We start from the raw sequence: 22,331 nt of genomic DNA, 5'->3' as shown, positions 1-22,331 counted from the left end.
TACGGATGTGCCCCTTAACTATAGTTCATTTTGAAGTAGGCCCTTATCGTTTCAAAGCGAACTTAATTTTAAGGTGAACTTAATGAACTCAAGTTTGACCGTCGGTCCCTATTTTATTTCTCTTTCATGGAACATGTTTTTTCCTTAAAACAAAATCCACATCATCTACAAGAACTACAAGAACTACAAGAACTAGACTTAAAAAAAAAAAAAATGTTCGAAGAACCCCCTGATATCACATTAGAACGTAACCTATTTCTTATTGCATACGAATCACCCAATGTCTGTCTTTATTTTAAAATAATAATAATAATAATAGGAAGCCTGTTCTGTTAAGATGCAACTCCTTTGATGCATCACAATAATTCAGATGTTGCTAGAAAGGTGGAAATCTCTGTCAACAAGCATTGCGTCGAAAGCCGATCGACTCTGATCCTAGATTGTAGACTACTTCGAAAGTACGCTGCTGCACGTTGCCGATGATATTCAGAGCGCCGGCATTCTTATTTGCGGCAAAAGCCAGACACCCACTATCCGTCAAAATCCCTGATCCGTCGAGGTTGATTGTGGCATCCCCGCTAAACTGCAGTGCGACTGTCGGAATGCTGATGTTCTCATAGCCGCTAAAGTCATAGCATGTGTCGAGAATTCCGATCGCCGGTGCTGACGGGTACATCGACATGTAGCTCCGAAAGGCCGAGCGTAGTGCCGCATAAGCTGTTGGAGTGAGGCGCGTGATAATTGTCCCCGAGTCTAAAATAGTCCCGCCGGAGGAGAAAACTGTCGACGGTATGCTCAACTGTTGCCCACCTACACTGATTGCGACAAGTCCGACAAAGTAGAAGCTGGGATTGCCCGCATTCGTCAGCATTGGCGTGGATAACAGGCTCGAAGTGTCAGCAGGTGCACCTAGTTGTAAGAACCCGGTTGAGGTCGGTGACGCCGGGAGGCAGTAAGAAAAAGTTCCACTGTAGATTTGAGATGTCTGAGACACTAGAGAGAGATCGCCCCTCCCGAGCCCAACAAGCCCGTCAGTCCCTTGAAACAAACCCTCGTCGTCGTGGCCGCAGCCGAACAGGAAGTTGTTGATCACGTCTGAAGGCGTCAGTGTTAGTGTCTCGTAGCTGTAGACCCCTGTAATGTACGAGCCGTCGCCGTAAACTTGTTTATAACCGCATTGGGAGTTTGAACAGCCAATGGAGGGCAGCTGACTGCAGTCGTCAGAGTTGCAGGAGATAGGATTATAGGAGGATGACTGTGACGGATCGAAGAGGGGATCATTCTGACTGTAGCATGGTGGGCATGGATTGCATTGGATCCAGCATAAGTCGCTTCCAGTATCGATATCCACCGTCTGCGTTACCTCTGGTGTGCCAAAGCCGATCGTGATGATGTACTCGTTAGTACCGATAGCACTGCCGATATTGGTTGGGATGCTTATCTCTGAGTTCTGGATCTGCAGCTCGCTGTTTCCTTTTGAAACTCGGTTTTGGAGATAATCAACTCGTACTTGGTCTCTAAGGAGGATTTCTTTCCAAGTGGGCTTCTTTTTGTTGGTGAAGGAAGAACAGGGACCATGCCGATGAGTAATTACCAAGAAGGTATGATTGGTTCCTGCAATTGCTGAAAAATATTGTTGCATATTAACATTAATGAGATTTTGGAAGCCATTTTAGAATATCATAAGAATTGCTCTCATTTACACACTGTATTTATTGTCCGCTGCGGTCCAGGAGTAACCACAGTGCTTATCTGACTTATTTTGGGGGTAAGATCATTGTGAAAAACGTAAATACATAGAAGGTGAAAGACAAGTAAAACTGTGCTTGATGATGGTTGCGTATTATACTCTGCAGCTTGAGTAGTTGACACTTTGTACCTTGGACTCGGCTTAGGGAACTTAGTAATCCGTATGAGATGTTTTACCATTTGTTCTTCGGAGAAATTGATGGAGAAACTAGAAAATGAAAATAATTTCAACATTGGCCATTTTAAATTGCAATAGATAGGCAGCAGTAGAAGCTATATATGATGGGAAATTAGATAATTATCTTTTTGATCATAAAAATGGAAGTATTTTCTTTTTATTTTCAGACATAATATATCCTTAAGAATCTTGAGGAATGCTTCATACAACACAACACATGCATCCCAGGCCTTTGTTTAACTCCGCGCAAGGACCCACAAGCCAGCTGCAATAGGGGGTTACAGCATCCCTCTTGGGTGAGCTGATCGAGTCCTAAGAATCTTACATTAATTCTCCTACATAAATAGTAAAGGAAGGCACAAGATGGTTACCTTTGGGCCCTGAACAGACATCTCCTGGCTTCCAAGAGCTGGCGGGGATAACAATATATTTCTCGTCATCTTCTCCATGAGTTATGCACGTAAACTGACATATAAACAGAAACAAGATCAAGGAGAAGAAGGGAAGAGCTGAAGCCATGGCTGGGTGGGCAATGCTCAATTGGCTCCTTAGGACTTATATAAATCTGTATTTGTGGGCTAAAGACAACTAAGCTTGACTTACTGGTCTAACATCGGACCAGTGAATTAAGTTCGGCTTACCGACTTGTTTATTTCAATATAAACATTGTCAGTGATCCTTAGAAAATGTTACCACATGTTACACTGATTCTATGAAGAAAAAAAGTAGAATGTTTTTTTTTTTTTTGTTATCCTCTTCATAACATCTATTTTGTCTGATTATTTCCTCTGGATCCTTCTTGTCAGAAAGAAAGGCTATACTCACTTCAATACCTTGATAATTTTAGTTGAAGTGGGTTTAAAAGTCTTCCGAAAGTAAATTTTAGATTGGCACGCAGTAAATCTTTTGAAAGTCCTCTTGATCAACTTAAGTAAGTGTCTATTTACTCATGTAAATCTTCCATCACTCTTTTCCTTTTCTTTTTCTTTTTTTTTTAATTTACTTTTGCATCCATACGGAACATAGAGTATTCTTCCAGACTTTGTGGGTTAATGCCAAATATTGCCAAACATTATTAGGCCCATGTTCATGTGTTTTTGTTATTGCTTTTTTCCATTGGTTAGGTCTAGGCGACTTGACTAATAATAGTGGGTTTTTTATGACATTTCCCCCACTTATTTTCTGCTTTACGCTTTGCGCCCTTTGGAATAAACATAGCTTTCAGCTAGCTGGGTGACCGGACTTATTATTTGTCTTTGCTACGTTTTCCTGCTGTAATTGAGTGCTACTTTTCTGTTTCCATACCATAGTACCATACAACCTTTGATTCCAAACCATATAGTCACATGATGAGAAGATTCTCTGGAGGAAGACTTTGATTGGCTTTGATGCTCTATTATCTTCTTAATTTAGTCTTAGTAGGCCCGACTGACAGCTTTCTCTTTTTTGTACTTGATAGGCTGAAGGAATTAATCATTGTGTTTTTCCATTTGCAGATTTTTATTCGGCTTCTGAAACTGCTCCTCCGCTTGGGATTGCAATAACTAGATGTTTTGGCCAATGAAAGGTAAGAGCTTCTTTGAACAGTTAATCAAACGGCAGCTTTTCCGAAGCTCCAATGGGACCAAACATGAGTAGATTCTTTGTAAATAATGTTCTAAGGGCGAAAAGAACGAAAGACTAGGAATGAACACAAAGCGCACGGACCAGATTGTCTTTTAAGAGTGGTAGATTCTACGGCTGGCTTTGTATAAATCTTGCAAATATTCGGCCGAATCGAATCGTCCCCCTCAACAAGTTGTCAACCACGTCCATGTACTGCTGTTTTGTGTTGCAGATGATTGAGAACTCAGCTGGCCTCCCTTGTTGCCGCAAACGCCGTCAACTGTAAACGCATTGGCACTCTCGGTATTTGAATCTCATGCATCCCGGTGATGTTATAACTTGTGTCTAAGATGCCGGCCCACCGGCCATCAACCAATTTTTCTTTCATTAGCGCTGGCATATTGGGCTAGCTAGGTGAAATGTTTTACTTATTGTCGCACTGGGCCATTAGAAATTTTATTTTGCATGTACGTATAACACTGTTTGATAGTTAAGGAGTATAATCGAAATTACGACTCTTCTGAACAATTCATTAATTGAATTCTTAAATACCATCAAGATCAACTGCAACATTACACGGAACTTATTCTACTGCACTTTTTTTTCTCTCTCTTTCTTTTTCAGAAGGTGAATTCAACAGTCTTGTTACATCCCAAGTGCATGATCAACTGCTCCATCTCTCAATCCATCAGCAACTATCTTGGCTGAATCCAATCATCGATCTCTCCAAGTCGTAGACCACCTCCATCGACCGCTGCTGCACATTCCCTATGATCGAGAATTCGCCGGCCTCACTCGTGGCTGCGAATGCCAAGCATGCCTGCGACATCGAGGGGTCTATGAAGTACATTATACCATAGAAAGGGAGGTCAATCGCAACCCCGTTGCTGAATTCTAAAGTCACTATCGGAATTACAGTCGTATTCAATCCGGTGAAGTTGTAGCACGTGTCGAATATCGCATAGGGTGGCCTCATTCTGTATCTCGTCATCCACCGGCGGAACTCATCGCGAAGTGCTGAGTAAGCAGTTGGTGGGAGGTAAGTGGCAACCGTGCCGGAGTCGATAATAGTTCCCACCTTGGTGAAGACGGTCTGCGGGATCGAAAGGTTCCTTCCTCCCACTTTGAGACCAACAAGTCCCACGAAGTAGAAGGACGGAGCATCTGGCTCGGTTATCATCGGTGTGTACTGAACCTCATCAGAAGGTGGAAGCTGATTTCCGATTGTTAAGTATCCAATCTCACGATTGAAAGGCGGGAGGCAGTAGGAGAAGGCTCCGCCGTAGATTGGCGCCGCTTGCGAGGCCAAAGAAACCTTTCCTCTTCCCAATCCAATGAGCCCGGCGACCCCGCCGAATAAGCCCTTGTTCATCTCGCCGCACCCAAAATTGAAATTCTTGAGAGCATGCAAGGGTGTTATAGAGAGCGTCTCCTTCGCAAAATAGCCAGCTGAATAGGAGCCGTCGCCGTACTGGACGGCATACATGCAGTTGGAGTCATCACAGTTCCCTCCTACTAAGGAGCACTCGGCGGAATCGCAAGATATGTTGGTGTATGTGGAGGATTGGGACGGGTTGAAGAGAGGGTCTATTTGGGGGTAGCATTGGCCGACACACGGCTCGCATTGGATCCAGGATATGTCGCTACCAGTATCGAAGATCACGGTAAAGTTCTTTGGGGGTGTGCCGTATCCAACAGTGACGACGTAGTCGAGTGTACCGAGCGCGCTACCAAGTCCGTCGGGAATGGTCACACTATGAGGCGAGGGAGCGCTGGCGGGGGCCGACTGGTCTGCAGTGGTAGAGAGAGGAAAACTCTGGTGGAGAGCGTTGACTCGGGCGGTGTCGCGGTGGAGGATTTCTTCGTGGTTGGGGGCTTCCAAGCCGTGCAAGGGGGAGCATGGACCGCGCCTCTGGACTACTGGTAACTTGTTGCTGTTAGATCCTGCAAGTTAGGTAAAAATAGTTACTATTTCTATAAAATGAGTCATGAAACTTATAATTGAAGTAGCAGAAGGATTGTTGCCTAAGAAGCAGACTATTTGCAGTTTCATATGCAAAAAAATTCAACACACAGCCTACATGATAGTAATCAAAAAATTATCCAAAAAAATAGAATTTATGAACATTGGATCCTTGCCGTTGCCATGCTAGCATAACTACTAAAATCGAATAAGATATTCAAATATTAATTACAGGATCATTGGTGCAAAGAAATGAAATTTAGTTGGGTACTAAAGCAACAGATAAACAAATCTAAGGACTAGATTTCGAAGAAAAACATTGCTAGGATTTATGAAAAAAAAAAAAACAAACATAACCAATAAACCATCAAAAAGAAAAATAGGTGGAAGTTAATAATGATCAGACAATGTGAAGTGTGGTATATTTATGTTAGCCAAAATTTGTCAAATGGAGTCCTGTACCACTAGACGAGTGAACTTTAGAAAGACGACAACAATACCAAACCAGGCTTAAATAAACCTTGAAAATAAGTACTATTATCAAAGCGTCGCACCTGAAAAGGTTGACGGGCACGGGCTGTTCAATGACTTTAGCAAGCTGAGGCGGATTGCATGAAAATGTTTCCGTGTTTCTCCTGCATTGACGAGCGAACAATCGAAGAGAACAGAAGAAACAAGCAAACAAAAGAGAAAGTGAATGGAATTATTAGCCATGGCAAAAGCAATTTTACAACAGGGTTTTTTTTTAGCTTGAGAGATACTTAGAAAAGTGTCTTTTAAATACAGCTTGATTGAGCCTAAGTATTACATTGTTTACCTCTCCATTTTCCTTATTTTTTACGTCTAATACTTTATAGGACAATAAAAAAGGGGATATGTATATACAATTTGGCGCCAATCAAAGTGTCTTATGCTACAATAACTAACATTAAATTTGCCTCTCTAAGAAGGCCGGCATTATTGCCTCAAGTTTCTTGTATTAACTGCGCAAACAATGTTTAAGAGATTTATGAATTGTGGATAAAACAAAGAGACAATTATTTTAATACATACAATAAACTTAGCTGTTGTTGCTTTTGTTAGTTAATGCTGTATCGTATTTGTACAATTCTAATACATCATTTGATGCTGAGAGAATACATACGCATTTTTTTTTAAGTTTGTATGATGAAATTCATCAGTTCTTTTTCTGATGCTGAAGGAACGTAAACATACTATTTTTCAGTATGTAATTAGAAGTGTTATTTCACATTGTTGTTTTTTTTTTTTTCGCTTCATTATTTGAATTCTACTTTTTCTAGTTCCTGGCCATGTAAACTGTGAGTTCAAACTAATATAGAGAGTCACATCATGAAAAGTTACATTAGGAGAGAAACTTTGATTGACTTTTGTGCCCCATTATTTTCTTGTTTTAATCTTAGTCGGCCCGAGTAACAGTTTTTTTCCTCCTTTTTGTAGTATTAGTAGGCTAAAGGAGTTAATTTTGTGGCATTGATTTGTTCTGTGGTGATTATAATATTTTTTTAGCATTGTTCTTGATAGAAATGATAAAAAATTCGGAGTTTCTTTGTTACACAAGAGGCTGAAATGAGTTTATCATCCTAGAAAAAAAAAAAATTCCAGAAAAATTATTTGCCTCGCCGGTTGTTTTTGCTATAGAAGGTTACTGGAAGGGTTAGCAAATTAAACGTGACGAGCTCTAAAATTAACATGATATAAACCCATTTATTCCAAAAATAATTTGACATGACATAATTATCAAATGATCTACATATTTTGTACCAAGTTGTCTGTGTTACTTAATAGAAGTTATTCAAATAAACACAAATTAGAATATTAGATTCTTTTTTTTTTTTTGGTTTTAAGTTGTCATTGTGTAAAGTGTTTTGAAGTTTTAGCCCATAAAAATTGAAACAAAAAATTATGACTCTAGTGATGATCTATTACTGAAATGCTTGAAACAACATCAAGATCAACAACACCAGTACATGGAATTTATTCTGCCACACCATTTTCTTTTGTGTTTGACTCTTATTCTTATTTCCTGATCAATGAAAATTTCTTTTCTATATCCTCAGCATTCAGCAACTTGTCGGGACGAACCCGATCATCGACCTGTCTAAATCGTAGATCACCTCCATCGACCGCTGCTGCACATTCCCTATGATCGAGAATTCGCTGGCCTCACTTGTGGCCGTGAATGCCAAACACCCCTGCGATTGCGAGCTGTCGACGAAGTACATTATGCCGAAGAAAGTGAGATCAACCGTAATCCCATTGCCGAATTCGAAAGCCACTACCGGAATCGTGATCTCATTCAGCCCGGTGAAGTTGTAGCAGGTGTCCAATATCTCATACGGCGGTGTCATTTGGTATTGCGTCATCCACCGGCGGAACTCGTCGCGAAGTGCCGAGTAAGCAGTCGGCGGGAGGTAAGTAATGACCGTGCCGGAGTCGATAATAGTCCCGGCCCTCGTAAAGACGCCCGGCGGGATCGGGAGGCTCTTCCCTTTCACTTTGAGACCGACGAGTTCGACAAAGTAGAAGGACTGAGCGTCTGGCTCGGTTATCATCGGCGTGTACTGAACGTGACCGCCGGGCCGATTCTGATTTCCGATTGTTAAGTATCCGACCCCGCCGTTGAAAGACGGGAGGCAGTAGGAGAAGGCTCCGCCGTAGACTGGGGCCGCTTGCGAGGCCAAAGAAACCTTTCCTTTTCCCAAACCAATAAGCCCGGCAACTTCGCCGAACAAGCCTTTGTTCATCTCACCGCACCCGAACTCGAAATTCTTGAGAGAATTCAAAGGTGTTAAGGAGAGGGTGTCCTCTGCGAAATAGCCAGCTGAATAGGAGCCGTCGCCGTACTGGACGCCGTATATGCAGTTAGAGCCGTCGCAATTCCCTCCTACTAAGGAGCACTCGGCGGCGCCACAGGATATGTTGGTGTATGTGGAGGATTGGGACGGGTCGAAGAGGGGGTCCTTTTGGGGGTAGCATTCGCCGACGCATGGCTCGCACTGGATCCAGGAGATGTCGCTACCGGTGTCGAAGATTACGGTGAAGTTCTTCGGGGGTGTGCCGTATCCTACAGTGACGATGTAGTCGAGCGTGCCGAGCGCGCTGCCGACTCCGTCGGGAATGTTCACACCAGCTGAGGGGGCGCTGGCCGGGGCCCATTGGTTTCTGCTGGAAGAGAGGGGAAAACTCTGGTGGAGAGCATCGACTCGGGCGGTGTCGCGACGCAGAATTTCTTTGTAGTCAGGGGCCTCTGTGGTGCCCAAGGGGGAGCACGGGCCGTGCCGGTGGACCAGTGGTAGTTTGCCGCTTAATCCTGCATAAATAAACAGTAATTATTTGCCAAAGACGAATTGCGAAACTTAGGACTGAAGTGGGAGCAGAGTATTTGCAGTTTGCTTTGCAAGAAAATTCCGCACACAGCTAACATGGCAACGATTATTCAGGCAAGTAGAATCTGGACAGTTAATTTTATACATCAATCCTTTTTTTCATATTGAAAGTGAAAAGGCAAGAAAAAACATTTGTTAGAGTGTGGTGTATGTATGTTAGCCAAAATTTGGTAGACGTAGTTCTATTGAATATAGAAAGTGATCTTTAAACGGACGATAACAACACCAAAAGAAAGGGTGTCATCTTAAAAGTGACGCACCGGAAAAGGTTGACGAGCACAGGTTGTTCGACGATGTCAGCGAGCGGAGGCTGATCGAATGAACGTGGCTCCGTATTTCTCTTCCCTTGACGGTGGCGCAATCGTGCAGGAGAAAGAACACGAGCACGCAGAATAGAAAATGTAGTGAGGCCATTTTGCTGTTAAGTGGTTTTTGTTGTTTGAGATAGATCGAGGCTTGCAAGAGTGTGCATGTCCTTAAATACAGTTTCATGGAGCCACTGTTTACAATGTTTGCCTCTGTAATCTCCTTGTTTCTTACGTCTAAGACTTGAAACAAGGTTAAAAAGATATTTGTATTATATTTTATTCATACTTAAGAAGTTTCTTGGGTTGCATTAATTGTCTCACAACAAAAGGCCGGCATAGATACACCTTGTTTATGTACTGCATATATCGCCTAAGCATACAAGGTTCCGCATATTCGTTTGGAGCAAATTTTATCTGTAGATCCAAAATGTGGGTATAAATTTTATATTTTGTTTATTCAAGAATCAATGTTTTCATACGAAGACCAGTTTGGATGCACGAACAAAATATGCATGTTTCTTGATTTACTCAGAAATTTGTGCATTTGCTTGATAACGAGCGTGATTAGATGTTTGAAATGATATATCATTTTTGAATTTCAAGTTATTTTTTAAGAATAAAATAAATCATTTTAATACTATCTTACCAAATTATGAATAATAAGACCTGAAAAAGTAAATAAAATCAGACTTCTTACTTACAATCATACCGAAAAATTTAATTTATTATTGAATGTTTTGATATGTCCTAATATTATCAATATTAATTTTTCTGAGAGAAATGCAGTTAATTAGCTATCCACTTTATTCATTTTTTCTTAAATAAGCTCAAATAGAAATGTAAAATAATTAGTTTTCGAACTTCGTACCTCAAATATTAATTATCAAGTTCTTGACCAACTACACGAAGCACGTACCACAGACACAAAAAGCTGCGACCATCTCATGATCTCCTGTGTATTCATTCGATACTTACTCATCGGAGTGGATGGACCGGACTTATTGCTAGAACTCTCGGCGGAGGCTAGAGAACTTCGGGCAAGAACATCCAACCTAGCAGACACCCAGAAGAGATCACAAGCATTAACTCTACTTTCCGCTATCTGGTGGGTTGTTTGGATTGAGAGAAACAACATAATCTTCTGTGCGAAGCAAACTAACCCCACCCGATCGAGCTCTGGAACGTATCAAATTGTTGATGGCTGATTGGATGACGTAGTGTCGTAGTAGTGATAGTTTCTTGTCGTGTGCTTCCCCTCCTCCCCCTTCTCTTCTTGAATCTTTGGTCGTTTTTTTTTCTGGTTTTCTTACGTTGGTTTTATTTGTAGTTTTATCCCGTTTTCGTAACATCCTTTACCCGCCCCCCTTTTTTAGGAGACCGTGGCTGCTTTCATTATGTAAGCCTAATTTATTTCCCTAATGAATGAAGCAGATAGCTCGTTAGCTATTTCTAAAAAAAAAAAAAATTCATGAATTATACTCTAATCTTGGATATACAAGTAACTATTCTCCTTCATGAATTAGAGAAATGCTTTGGGTCTCGAACAATAGGTCCTTCGTATTATTAATATGTAGATAAATTTTTGTAAACTTTAATGTTTTTGTCCAAATCCATTAAGATGCTCCACATTCTAAAATTAGTTACAGATTTAGAGTGTTAATTAGCTGCATCTTTCATGTAGAGAGACATTAACAGTTCACATGTAGCCTTCATATAGTCTAGTCCATCAGTTGTATCCATCTCTTAAAAATTTAGTAAAACTGTACATAACTTATTTGCACTTTGGACCATTTTGATCAATATATCCAATATTTCAAAGTTTAAATTTTACTATTCAATATTTCAATTTATTTAATTTGAATCAGCTAACAGCACTTTGATTTTTAAAATTTCAATAAATTTATAGTTGCAAAAATTGCATGAAGTATAATATTAAACCCGAAAACATAAACGGCACATCTAAATTTTAAAGTTAAAATGTCGTTAACTGACTCAAATCAAACAAATTAAAATTTTAGATAGTAAAATTAAAATAAAAAAAATCAAAAAATCGATTCAAAATAATTTATAGTTTAGATAATTTCTCTGCATTTTTACCTTAAAATTTCTCAAAGTATCTTTATTGCTAAAAAGTGTAGCAAGAACAAGTTGCAATGTAAAGCGACTCCTCTCACTTATTTCTCTGCAATGTTTTGCAGTAATCTAAAAACAACAGTAATCATTACAAGGTACATTGCTTCACCACTTCCAGCAACTGACACTTTTAGTACTGTTTTACATCAACTGCAACCGCCGGCGCCGAATCCGATCACGTTGTTCGGCGCGTCGAACACGACGCTGTACGTCTTCTGCTGCATATTCCCAACAATCGATACGTCAGTCTCGTTGACGTTCCCGACAAATGCGAGGCACGCCTGCGAGATATCGGCGACGTATAATATCCCGGAAGCGTCGACGTTTAGATTCACGCCGCCGCCGAACTGCATGGCCACCCCGGGCACCGACACATTGTCATGCCCGGTCAAATCGTAACACGTGTCCAATATCGACAGCGGCGGCGCCGTTGGATAGCCCGACATATGGCTCCGGAATTCGTCCCTGAGCGCGGTGTAGGCCGACATCGGGAGCCGAGTGAGTACCGTTCCGGAGTCGACGATCGTTGCCGCAGTCGAAAACACTTCGGGTTGTATCGGCAGCACTTTTCCGCCGACGCTTATACCGACCATCTCGACAAAGTAGAAAGACGGCGCGGCGGAATTCGACTGCAGGGGAGTGAACTGCATGTTGGGCGAAGCCGAGCTGGCTCCGAAGGTTAAGTATCCGGCCGAGCTGGCGAACGGCGGGAGGCAGTAGGAGAAAACGCCGCCGTACTGGTCGGCCGATTGCGACACCAGCGAAACCTGGCCCCGACCGAGCCCGAGTAGGCCGGCGACCCCGCCGAACAAGCCGATGTTCGACTCCCCACATCCGAACTTGAAGGTCGTAACCACGTCGGACGGTGTTAGAGTGAGGGTCTCTTCCGCGAAGAATCCGGAGGAGTACGAGCCGTCGCCGTATTGGACGAGGTAGATGCAAGTAGAATCTAGACACCCGGATTGGGAGCTGGCCAGCGAGCATTCGCCGGTGGAGCAAGAGATGTTGGAGTAGGAAGAGGATTGTTGGGGGTCGAACATAGGTTCTTTCTGGGAGTAGCAGGATGTCGTGCATGGCTCGCATTGGGTCCAGGTGAGGTCGCTGCCGGTGTCAAAGACTAGAGAGAGGTCTCTTTTAGGAGTGCCGATGCCGACGGTCACGATATAGTCGGCGGTGCCGAGAGATAAGCCGAGGTGAGAAGGGAGCGTTGGGGCGGCGGCGGCGGCGGCTAGATTGGTTGAGATGCGGTGGTGGATGGACCGGACGCGGAAATGGTCTTCGCGGAGGTTGCGGCGGTGATTCGCGCGCTTGGGCTGGCCGAGAGGCGAGCACGGGCCGTGGCGGTGGACGACGGACAGTTTGCTGCTGTCAACTGCTGCAGATTTTTTTAAAACAAAATAGACATTCAAAAGGATTGCACACTTCTATGTGTGGAACTTGCTCTATAAACATCAACCAACAATATTTCAGATTATCCGAAGAAAAGAGCAATGCTTTCTCTAGATAAAGAGTAATTGATGAGTCTTCTTAGAAACATTTTAATTTTTGGTTCAACCGAAATGTGTAATAATGTGTAATTATGTATAAACTTTGACTCGTTAATTGTACTTTAAAGAAATTTTAAGCGCGACAAAAATTAATACAACTGCTAATCAGACCTGAAGAAGCAGATGCAAAAGAGCAATCAGTGCTTGCCAGTAAAGATTTGACGCTGATCGTTCGTCGACGGTGGTCTTGTACGTGAATTCTGCGAATATCATCATGTATTTGGCTTCGTATTTGGGTTCCGAAAACGCGGTCGGAGTTAAACGAAAGCAAGAGAGTTAAGAAGACGAGTGAAAACAGGGACATAACCGAAGCCATGGAAAGATAGATTGCTAGCCACTGTTCTGATTAATTTGCAAAATGCAAGGGGGAAATTGAACCCTTCATATATACAAAGCTTATGATGAGTGTGATATGACATAGGCCTCGTAGCCTAGGATAATACGTAGGTTTGGGAATGCATGGAGAAGAAACTAAGGTGAGAGAGAAATATCCTCCTCGTTTCTGATTTGCTAGGGAGGTACAAACAAGGTGACTAAGGAAGGGTCCAAACATGTTTAGCTAATACTTAGCTATAACATGATTACCCCTTTTTACCAGGTTGTGAGGCCGGCTAATTTTGTAACAGCCACAGCCAACTAGCCAAGGAGAAAAGTCTAAAAATTCACTTATAATCAGCTTCATCTGAGGCTTCTTTATTACCCAAGAAAATTAAGTACGAAGCAATGAAGTTAACCTATTGATTTGACACCCTACCATGGATAAATTATAGTGTTATTTTCCGGGGTCAAAAAAAAAAAAAAAAGGGATGATACGGTATGCGCACATCTCATTCAAAATAGGAATAAAAATTGAATATGACTATAATGAGAAAATTTCAAGCGCGTTAGGTTCACGAGTTGGGCCTTGTAAAAGGAATAGAAGTTTTGTGATGTTTAGTAACACTAGTAATGTTCAATCGAAGGCCCGGTCCAAAAGTTATCGGATTCCTCTGACTTGGACGAACCCGGATACAGATTGAAAAGTGGGCCCAAGATGACTCTTTTTGGGCCAGATCTAATCGGCCCATTAGTACCTATAAACAACTGGGCGCGCTCAAAGCCCATCTGCGTGTTCCCGGGCGGTGACGGAGGACCGAATCTCTTCCCGTTCATCTTTTCCTCTCCCGCTCAAATTCCCCCGCTTTTCGTTTTCGCCACGAAGCTACAAATATATATAGAACAAAGGAAAGAAGAAGAAGAGGAGAGAGATGGTTCGAGGAAGATGATGCTCGGAGGAAGATTGAGGAACGTCGGAAGCAGATCGAGGTCGAGAGTGGGCGCTCCGAGCGTCGTCTCCCACCTCCTGGAACACGAAGGACTCGTATCGTACGTTCTCTCTCCTCCTTCCTTGTTCATAGGACTAGAACTAGGGTTTAAGTTTTGCTTCCCCTTTGCTCATGGACCTTTTTTTTTTTTGGGCTGATCATGAGTGGGGGTGCTTGTTTGGATCCGATCGGGAAACTAGGAGCGATCGGATTTTCCTCTGCGAGTCGGAGCGGCGATGGGGCAAAGGAGGCTCCGATGCGCCACTCGCGGTGGTTTAGGTACTCGTTTTCTGGATCAATGCAATCTTAATTTCTGAATTCGTAGTAGTAATTGATATTGGGTTGATCTTTCCTCTGCTGTACATTGGTGGTAGTCTTATTGTATTAGTTCGATGTTAGATAAAAAATTAGACAAAATTTGCTGCTCAATTGCTGTTTCTGGGATAATCTTTGCTATTTGAGTGTGCTGCTTAAAATCATCACCGACTTGTTCCTAACATAGAACTTCACAGTTAATTCTTTAGATGTATTTTACTGTGGTTCACTAGTAATTGAAAATCGGGCTGGGTTGGAGAATAGGGTAAGGAGTAAAGGGTATGTTTGGCAAACAGGAACCTGAGTTTGTTGAGTTTGCAGGACACACCAAACGCCAGAGCACACGACTTTCCAGAACTGGCGACTTCAGTGCGCCTCTCTGAGCAAAACAAACTTGCACTGTAAGATACAGGGCGAGTGTCTAGTGAAACACACATGAAATCATCAGTCCACAAAATACAACCCACGATAAAGGCCATTCTATCGAAAAAGCAATCATATATCCATAAACCTTTGTCTCATCACATAATGCTGATAGCCGACGCCCCCTGTACTAGAGCACAACTTAGTTGCAATTAAAGAGCGGAATAAAGCACAATTTAATATCACGCTTCTTTAGCTGGTGTCATAGCAGATAGTAAATTGCAGAATCACTTCATGGTCTATTGGCTTCAGGAACAGGGGCATGTTTTAAACCTGAGCCTTGAGAAAACTACAGAAGATTTAGTAAGATGAGTAACTGATATCAAATTAATATATATATATATAGATAGATAGATAGACACTAACTGACATCAGACTAATAAAGTTACTATGTATCAACAAACTTTGAAATTTAGAGAGGTCAAACAATTTGGAAGAAAGGCCTTCATCTAGCGCAAATTCGTTCTCCAGCTGAAATCTACAATGACAAGAACAGTGTTCACTGGATCATCACAGAAGATGAATTGTCAAATCTTCAGAGTAATAGAAGTGTTTGTTTAGAGAATATTGGATACTACATTCTGATAGTAGATTCTCTGTAGTCCCTTCGCTGCTTAGTGTGCCTGGCTGATTGATGCATATTAACATAATTCAGATATAAAATCAACTGAACAATAATGTATTATTTTAAAATAATTCAGATATGAAATTAACTGAACAATAATACATTACTTGAAATGATGAGAGGTGAATTGAAGAGAATCATCAGAATACTTGAATGAAAAATTACAAATTGCTGCTAAAGAGAGGGATTAAAAGGGGCATATTAACTTCAGATCTCTATGCTAATTAAACTATAATTTTGTAAGGCATCGACGTTAGCAGCTTAATCATCCTTCCCTAGTCTTATAGTTCCTGAGGCCTTACCTGTCCATGCAACCAGTTGACCTAACATTACTTAGAAAAGGGAGGGCTGTCTTCTTCAGCGCATGGAATTGAAAGATCGAAAATACTTCAACTTAGAAAAATGAAAATTAGAACAAAATATTTAAGGATGGCGAAGGATAGCGAATCCTGTTATGACACTTCCACCCAAGTGGGAAGGTGGATACTTTAATATAAGGGAGAGTTGTGTGCTTTATCTTCCAAAACAAAAGAGCTGCTTGATCATATAAGAGAATGTGTTCCTTCTGTTTGACTGCTAAAGAATAGTTCATTCATAAATGTTTTATTTTGTTGCTGTGTCATTCTCTTAATCTTGTATACTAAAACATCTCGGAGAACATCTGAGTGTATCAGAAAACAAACTTGTAAAGCTAAAAAGAACTCAATTGCACCAGTGAAAATGAGATGGATAATAATTAGTTCATGCATACCTTACAAATGAAATCACTTGTGCTCAACATTATATTAAATCCATGTGTAAAAATAGGGCAAAGTTGGAAATAATCTGGACATCTTTCTCATAATCAACCAAGAAGTAAATTACCTTATAATAGAAGTAAAGTTTAGCAAGATGTAAATCATTTAGATATAAATGAAGTTAGGAGAAAAGAAACGAAATAATGCTGGTGAGATGAGGCATATCATCAGATACCCTCCGCAGGTAACTTCTCTGTAATCTTCTTATTAGGAATTTTGGCGATCTTGCACCAATCAAGGCCCATATCCGTTCTGCAGCGGTCCTTTAGCGTTTGTTGACAGTCTGAGATGCACAGGGTATTCAGTGTGGCAGGAAAGTCTGGAAGTGACTGGATCAGACGAGCATTGAATACATACAAAGTTTGCAGGTTGCAGAGGCTTGCGATGCTCGATGGTAGGGACTGAAGGCAGATGGCATTTTTCACCTTAATTTCTTGGAGGGAGGTGCGGTTTTGCAGCAACCATCCCTCAGGTAAGGACTCAAGTAGTGGACCGCCATTGATAGTCAACCTTTTGGTGGAGCTGAGGTTTCTTAATGGCTCCATATGTAGAATTGTGTGGCGATCAATTTCGAGTTTATCAAGATTTAAAGAGGAATCATCCACATCCCCTTGTTCAGTATCAATGGCCAATGGTGCCTGCTGCAATGAGAGCTCAACAATCTTGTCACATCCGTAGATTGACAAGTACACGAGGGATGAGAGACTTTTTATTGCATCCAATGATTCTAGCTTTTTGCAGTTTAGAATTTCCAAACAGCGCAATGCTGTCAAATTTGCAAGCACTTCTCCTGAGGCAAGGGATGATATCTTTGCACAGTCATAGAGTTTCAACTGAGTGAGAGAGGTTAGGCCTGGCAATGACTTGAGCAATGAGCCGTCGAGGTCACCACACGATCCAATAGTGAGTTCTTGGAGTTTTGAGGGCAGGCTATTGTCTTGGAGCTCCCGCGTCTCCAGCTGTTCACACTCTTTAATAGTTAGTTTTTTAAGGTAAAGTAGTTCTGCAAACATCTCCACTGGCAGGTGCACTAGCTTTCTACATCCTTGGATGGATAATTCCTCAAGAGCCTTTATATGTTGCTGTTGTTGCAGAAGCCATTCATTTAGAGAAGTAAGGTTTTGGCAATTGTTGATGGTCAAAGAATAAAGTGAAGGTTCCAACAATGACGCCCTTCTGCTGCTATTGCTACAGTCCTGACGTATTTGTGGAAGAGCTGCAAACCCAACATTATTGATTGCTAATCTTCTTAGACTGATAGGCAGGGTGGGTAGTCCCCTCAACTTAGGGCAATTTCTAATCTCTAGTGTCTGAAGCTGAGGAAATAGGTACCTGTTCTCAATTCCAACCGACTCTTCCCACTCTAGCATGTCCACAAATCTTATCTCCTTCAGGGAAGGAAAGGCACAAGCAACACCGCTCTCATTGATTGAAAATTCTACTTGTTTTATTGCCTGCATTCCATTCAGATGGAGATAGTTGAGCAATGGTAGCCGGTTAACAGGTGGGAGCTGTTGCCATCTGTGACAGTTGAATAGTTCAATCGATCTCAGATTGGAGAGAGAGAGATTTGCCATCCAATATGGAGATCTTGTACCACCATAACCATCAACTTTCAGTTTCTTGAGATTGATATGTGGTCGGAGGATATCAAATAGTTGCTCATCCATCTGTAGGTCAGTGGAGTGACCTGAAGTCCATGCTAAGGACAACAATGCAAGATTCTCTTTTTCATTCAACTTGGCCTCTATAGCCTCTTTGGTGTTCCTTACATTCTCAAGATTCCTGACATATAATTGACGAAGAAGTTTTAGGTCCTTTAGTTCACTTATTTTGAATCCATTCTCATTCCGGACATTAAAAGCATTTAGTGATTGAAGGGAGGTTAGTTTGCCGATCCAAGGTATCTTGGTTATTATATGACCAGAAATGTGTAGCTGTCGCAAATTAACCAGGTTGTTTATGCCATCCATGTCTATTTTCTCAAAGGTTATCGTAGGAAGTACTGAAAATCTTAGTACTTGGAGATGATAAAGCCTGTAAGCTGAATTAAGAAACCAATTTTGTAGATATTCTCTAGCATGTGGCAATTGGGGATTTAAATCCATTAAGTCTTCTCCTGAACAGTGCTGAAGAGATAGGTATCGTAGGTGTATTAAATCACGAACTAGTTCAGGCAACTTAAATATGATAGATGTAGTTAAGCTCAATAAGCGTACTCTTTTTAACTCCTTCAGAACTTCAGAAAGTACGAATTGTCGATCTGGCTCAGGATCACAGTACCTAAAATTTATAACAAGGGTGCGCAAGTTCTTGAGATGTGAGACCTCTTTGATTGCAAGACGATTTTTTGTTTCAATGCATATATGGCGAACTGTTTCTGGGATATTTCTTGAACTATCGCCTTCTACTCTCAAACATTCCCCTGAAGAAACTGATCGTGCTAGGGCATGTAGTAGATCATGCATAATGTAATGTTGGTCAGATTCGCTAGCGCCTATTTTTGATTTGCGATCAAAGAATGATTTTCTTGTTAGATGATCTAAATACATCCCGGCAATATCCTCTGGCCTCTCTCCATGTCTAGAGTTTTGAATCAACCCTGAACCTAACCACATGTAAATCAACTCATCCTTTTTAAACTGATAGTCTTTAGGAAATATACAGCAATACCTAAAGCAAATTTGCAAGTTGGTGGGTAGATGTTGATAGCTCAATCTTAGAAGTGTCATGATGCCGTCCTCATCTTGTTCTATATTTTCAATGTCTTTCTTCAAGATTCTGATCCAGTACCCAACATCCATAAAAGAGTTCAGAAGTCCCCCTATTACCTTTGCTGCCAATGGACAACCCATTAGCTTCTTTGCTATCTTTTTGCCTATCAGCAGCAAGCTTTTATGATCATCAGGGTTCACTCCGGCAAATGCATGCTTCTTGAAAAGCAACAAATTACTATTTTCTTCTAACCCATCGAGTTTAAAAATTTCGTTTTCTCCTTTCGTCGCTTTTGCAATCATATCCGCCACTGAGTTCATTCGAGTTGTCAACAAGATCTTGCTTCCTCTTTGTCCACATTTCAAGGGAGCCACCACTTTCTCCCATTCATTTTCTTTATCATCATTCCAAACGTCATCTAATATGAGCAGAAACTTCTTTTTCGCCAAATTCTCTTTAAGAACCTCTTGAAGAGTATTTAGACTGTCGCCAAAGTTCTTCCCAATCTTAGATGCTTCTAGAACCTTTCTTGTTAGCATTGGACTCTTGTCGCCAAAGTTCTCCCCAATCTTAGATGCTTCTAGAATCTTTCTTGTTAGCATTGCGGCATTGATGCAATCAGAAACGCATACCCACATAAGTGCATCAAAGTACTTTTGTACACTTTCATCATGGTAGATTAGTTGAGCTAGAGTGGTCTTCCCCAACCCTCCTATGCCAACTATTGCCAAAGCAGAGACATTGGCAGCTGCAGAGGGCTCAGGCTTATCACCTACTGGTCTCGTCAACCATTCAACGATCATTTTCTTCTCTTTTTCTCGGCCAAGCACACAGTTTTCTATTACAAATGAGCTAGTTTCGCGAGCATTCTTGATTTCATCCAGCTGTTGAAGCTTAACACCATTACCATACAACCCAGTAACAAGTTGAAGGAAAGGGCCGACATTGGCAGCAACCTTATCCAACCCCTTTACAGCCTCCCTTAACCTCTTTAAAGTGTCATCACTAAAGGAATGATTATGGAAAGTAAAGAGTTTTCTCTTAGGTTCAAAGACAGAGCCGCTCACCTTGTCATCATGAGCATTTGCTTTCTTCTCCAGCTCGTAGTACTTCAACTCATCGAGAACATCCTCTGCCTCTTCGACGGCATCTCTTAGTTGCCAGAGCCATGCATTAAGTGCTTTGTTTTGTTCGCAGATCTGCCCCCTTTCAACAATGCTTAAGATTCCGTGGATTTGTGGAAGGGCTTGGTTTATTCGTTCCAGCGCAGCCTTCATAGTCTTTGGCGCCAGGTTTTCACTCAGATAGGAGTAGGCAGTGCTAGTTAGGTTCTCTATGATGGCAGATGCCACTGATTCAGCTATGAAAGCCCAAACCATAGTTGAAGGAGGATACTTTCTACCGAATTCCTTCAACACGCAGAGAAAGGGAAGGAGCTTCAGAGCTAACTTTTGGGGCTAAAGGTTAGCTCACCAGGAAGTCAGCGGCCTCTTCTGTTCACTTTTATTAAGAAATGAACGAAAATAAGGTCAATTTTTAAGTCTCCGCTAAAAGGACCAAAATTTAATGGACACTGTGTCCATAAAAAGCAATTTGGGGACCCCCGGATAGCGCGCCGTGTGGTACCGATGCCAGCTGGATTTTTTTTGGGTGCACACGGTGCACTGGGTTTTTTTTAAAAATTTATTTTTTATTTTTTATTTATTTATAATTTAATATAACATATTTATATATATATTATGATATTTTAAAAATATTTGTAAAAAAATTTAGAGGGGTTAAAATTTTTCTACATATATTTTTTAAATATCATAAAATATATCTCTTATATTAAATTATAATAAAAAATAAAAAATAAAATTTTTAAATAAAAAACGGTGCACCGGGTGCACCAAAAAAACCCCACTACTCTCCCAAAAGGCCGAGCAGTGGGGCGATGGGCCTCGCGTCGTCCGATGCCACGCGGCGGCCATCCGGGGCGTTCGAGTCCCACGCGGCGGTCATCCGGAGTGTCCCCAAATTATTTTCTATGGGCACGATGCCCAGAAACTGCTAAAACCCAAATGCTTTCTCTTCGGACTGTTGATGTGATTGAAACCGTAAATAGATTGATTTGCACCATATATTTCTTGCAAATTCGCATATATATATAAAAGAGCAAATGTTGTCCTTGCACTATATTTTATATATTTACAGGTGTAATGTTTACACCTATCGGCCTCTCACGGTTTTTATTAACTCTCGCCTTTTTTTATTTTTTATTTTTTATTTTACTTAAATATAAAAAATGTTTATAAATCTTTGAACTTTTTGGTGTAAGATGTATACGACCAAGGATTTCAGTACCGTGACACGGGATCGTGCCGAAAATTTATCGATACGGTACAATACGGTACATATCGAGTTGTGTCGATGCGTACCGATCATAACAATTCTTGTATGTCAACACATAATAGTATAAAATATTTATTTTTTTTAGCAACAAAATATTTTATTATGTCTTTTTATCACATCTTTTAAATTTTATTGAAAAAATTACTTATTAATTTAAAGAATAGAGAGTTTTGAGCTGTGCTATCTGTACAAGGTCTGTATTGTGCCGGTATCTTGTTGGCACGGTACGGCACGGTGGATACAGTCCGTGCCGATGAGCACTTAAAATCTTGTATACGACCCTCTAAGAGATACATATGTAGTATTTTTCTATATAATTTTCACTTGTATGCATAAAGCAGCACATAAACCTTTTATTTTTTGAGGTTGCTAGTGCAGTTTTAGAAGACAACCCGGCATACTTTTATGGATTCCTTTTCGGTAAATTGTATCGGTGGCAGTCAATCGTGTAGTTCTAATTTGTCTATTTCATCTTTATACTTGAGGTTTTCATATTTCTAAAGGCAAGTTTTTTTGAATTTTACTTTTAGTTACAGTGAGATATTTCCTTTTCCAAAAAAAAAAAAAAAACAGTGAGTTATTAGTTTGTCCTAACTCCACGGCGTCGGCTAGTTGTAATTTTTTTTTGTTTCATTTAATTCTTTAAAAAAAATTTGGTGCTAGAGTTTTTCGGTCTTTGTCCTGATGTTCTAAGAATCAGTTTATATTTTGATTTCTCAACCGTTTGGTGTTAAGTAAAAACTTGTTATTTCAGAGATAGAATTAAGTTCATGGTTAAGATGGGGTTAGAGTAATTTTGTGTTTGGTTGAGAATTGGGTTTAGTTCAAGTATAGGTAAAATAGTGTTTGGTTGGAATAGGTAGGATAC

The 22,331-nt window shown here is 40.9% G+C and overlaps 4 protein-coding genes and 1 long non-coding RNA gene across 8 annotated transcripts; 1 reads left to right on the top strand and 4 right to left on the bottom strand.

Annotated features, from left to right (window-relative positions):
* LOC109711690 (aspartyl protease family protein At5g10770-like) lies at positions 91-2,605 on the bottom strand. The gene is made up of 2 exons (XM_020234846.1): positions 2,299-2,605; positions 91-1,623 (listed from the first exon to the last, which is right to left on the bottom strand). Exons 1-2 carry the CDS (start codon positions 2,444-2,446, stop codon positions 398-400), a joined length of 1,374 nt encoding a protein of 457 aa, XP_020090435.1. The 5' UTR covers positions 2,447-2,605; the 3' UTR covers positions 91-397.
* On the top strand, positions 3,197-7,758 carry LOC109711890. Of its 4 annotated transcripts, none has more exons than XR_002216709.1 (3): positions 3,197-3,345; positions 3,424-5,455; positions 7,574-7,758. It is a non-coding gene; the product is annotated as an uncharacterized LOC109711890 (long non-coding RNA). The 4 variants fall into 4 exon arrangements; XR_002216712.1 differs by lacking the exon at positions 3,197-3,345 and having other exon boundaries at positions 3,352-3,494; positions 3,590-5,455; XR_002216710.1 differs by lacking the exon at positions 3,197-3,345 and having other exon boundaries at positions 3,352-3,835; positions 4,157-5,455.
* On the bottom strand, positions 7,758-9,316 carry LOC109712160 (aspartyl protease family protein At5g10770-like). The gene is made up of 3 exons (XM_020235584.1): positions 9,163-9,316; positions 7,854-8,826; positions 7,758-7,791 (listed from the first exon to the last, which is right to left on the bottom strand). The coding sequence occupies exons 1-3, from the start codon at positions 9,314-9,316 to the stop codon at positions 7,758-7,760; spliced, it is 1,161 nt and encodes a 386-aa protein (XP_020091173.1).
* LOC109712159 (aspartyl protease family protein At5g10770-like) lies at positions 11,462-13,994 on the bottom strand. Its single transcript, XM_020235582.1, has 2 exons — positions 13,964-13,994; positions 11,462-12,718 (listed from the first exon to the last, which is right to left on the bottom strand). Exons 1-2 carry the CDS (start codon positions 13,992-13,994, stop codon positions 11,490-11,492), a joined length of 1,260 nt encoding a protein of 419 aa, XP_020091171.1. The 3' UTR covers positions 11,462-11,489.
* On the bottom strand, positions 16,399-20,356 carry LOC109711305 (putative disease resistance protein RGA4). The gene has a single exon (XM_020234280.1). The coding sequence runs from the start codon at positions 20,344-20,346 to the stop codon at positions 16,522-16,524; it is 3,825 nt and encodes a 1,274-aa protein (XP_020089869.1). The 5' UTR covers positions 20,347-20,356; the 3' UTR covers positions 16,399-16,521.

This window comes from Ananas comosus, linkage group 6 (genome assembly GCF_001540865.1).
Source record: "Ananas comosus cultivar F153 linkage group 6, ASM154086v1, whole genome shotgun sequence".
NCBI classification, from domain to species: domain Eukaryota; kingdom Viridiplantae; phylum Streptophyta; class Magnoliopsida; order Poales; family Bromeliaceae; genus Ananas; species Ananas comosus.
This window is presented reverse-complemented; position numbering and strand designations above follow the sequence as displayed.

Excerpts from the sequence above, each read along its gene's own strand:
- LOC109711690 (XM_020234846.1), bottom strand. The coding sequence starts at position 2,446 with ATGGCTTCAGCTCTTCCCTTCTTCTCCTTGATCTTGTTTCTGTTTATA. Across the intron at positions 1,624-2,298 it reads TGTCTGTTCAGGGCCCAAAG|CAATTGCAGGAACCAATCAT; the intron begins GTAACCATCTTG and ends AATATTTTTCAG.
- LOC109712160 (XM_020235584.1), bottom strand. The coding sequence starts at position 9,316 with ATGGCCTCACTACATTTTCTATTCTGCGTGCTCGTGTTCTTTCTCCTG. Across the intron at positions 8,827-9,162 it reads GTGCTCGTCAACCTTTTCCG|GATTAAGCGGCAAACTACCA; the intron begins GTGCGTCACTTT and ends TTATTTATGCAG. Across the intron at positions 7,792-7,853 it reads CAATACCAAATGACACCGCC|TGGCTTTCGAATTCGGCAAT; the intron begins GTATGAGATATT and ends CGATTCCGGTAG.
- LOC109712159 (XM_020235582.1), bottom strand. The coding sequence starts at position 13,994 with ATGGGCTTTGAGCGCGCCCAGTTGTTTATAG. Across the intron at positions 12,719-13,963 it reads GCGCGCCCAGTTGTTTATAG|CAGTTGACAGCAGCAAACTG; the intron begins GTACTAATGGGC and ends AAAAATCTGCAG.
- LOC109711305 (XM_020234280.1), bottom strand. The coding sequence starts at position 20,346 with ATGAAGGCTGCGCTGGAACGAATAAACCAAGCCCTTCCACAAATCCAC.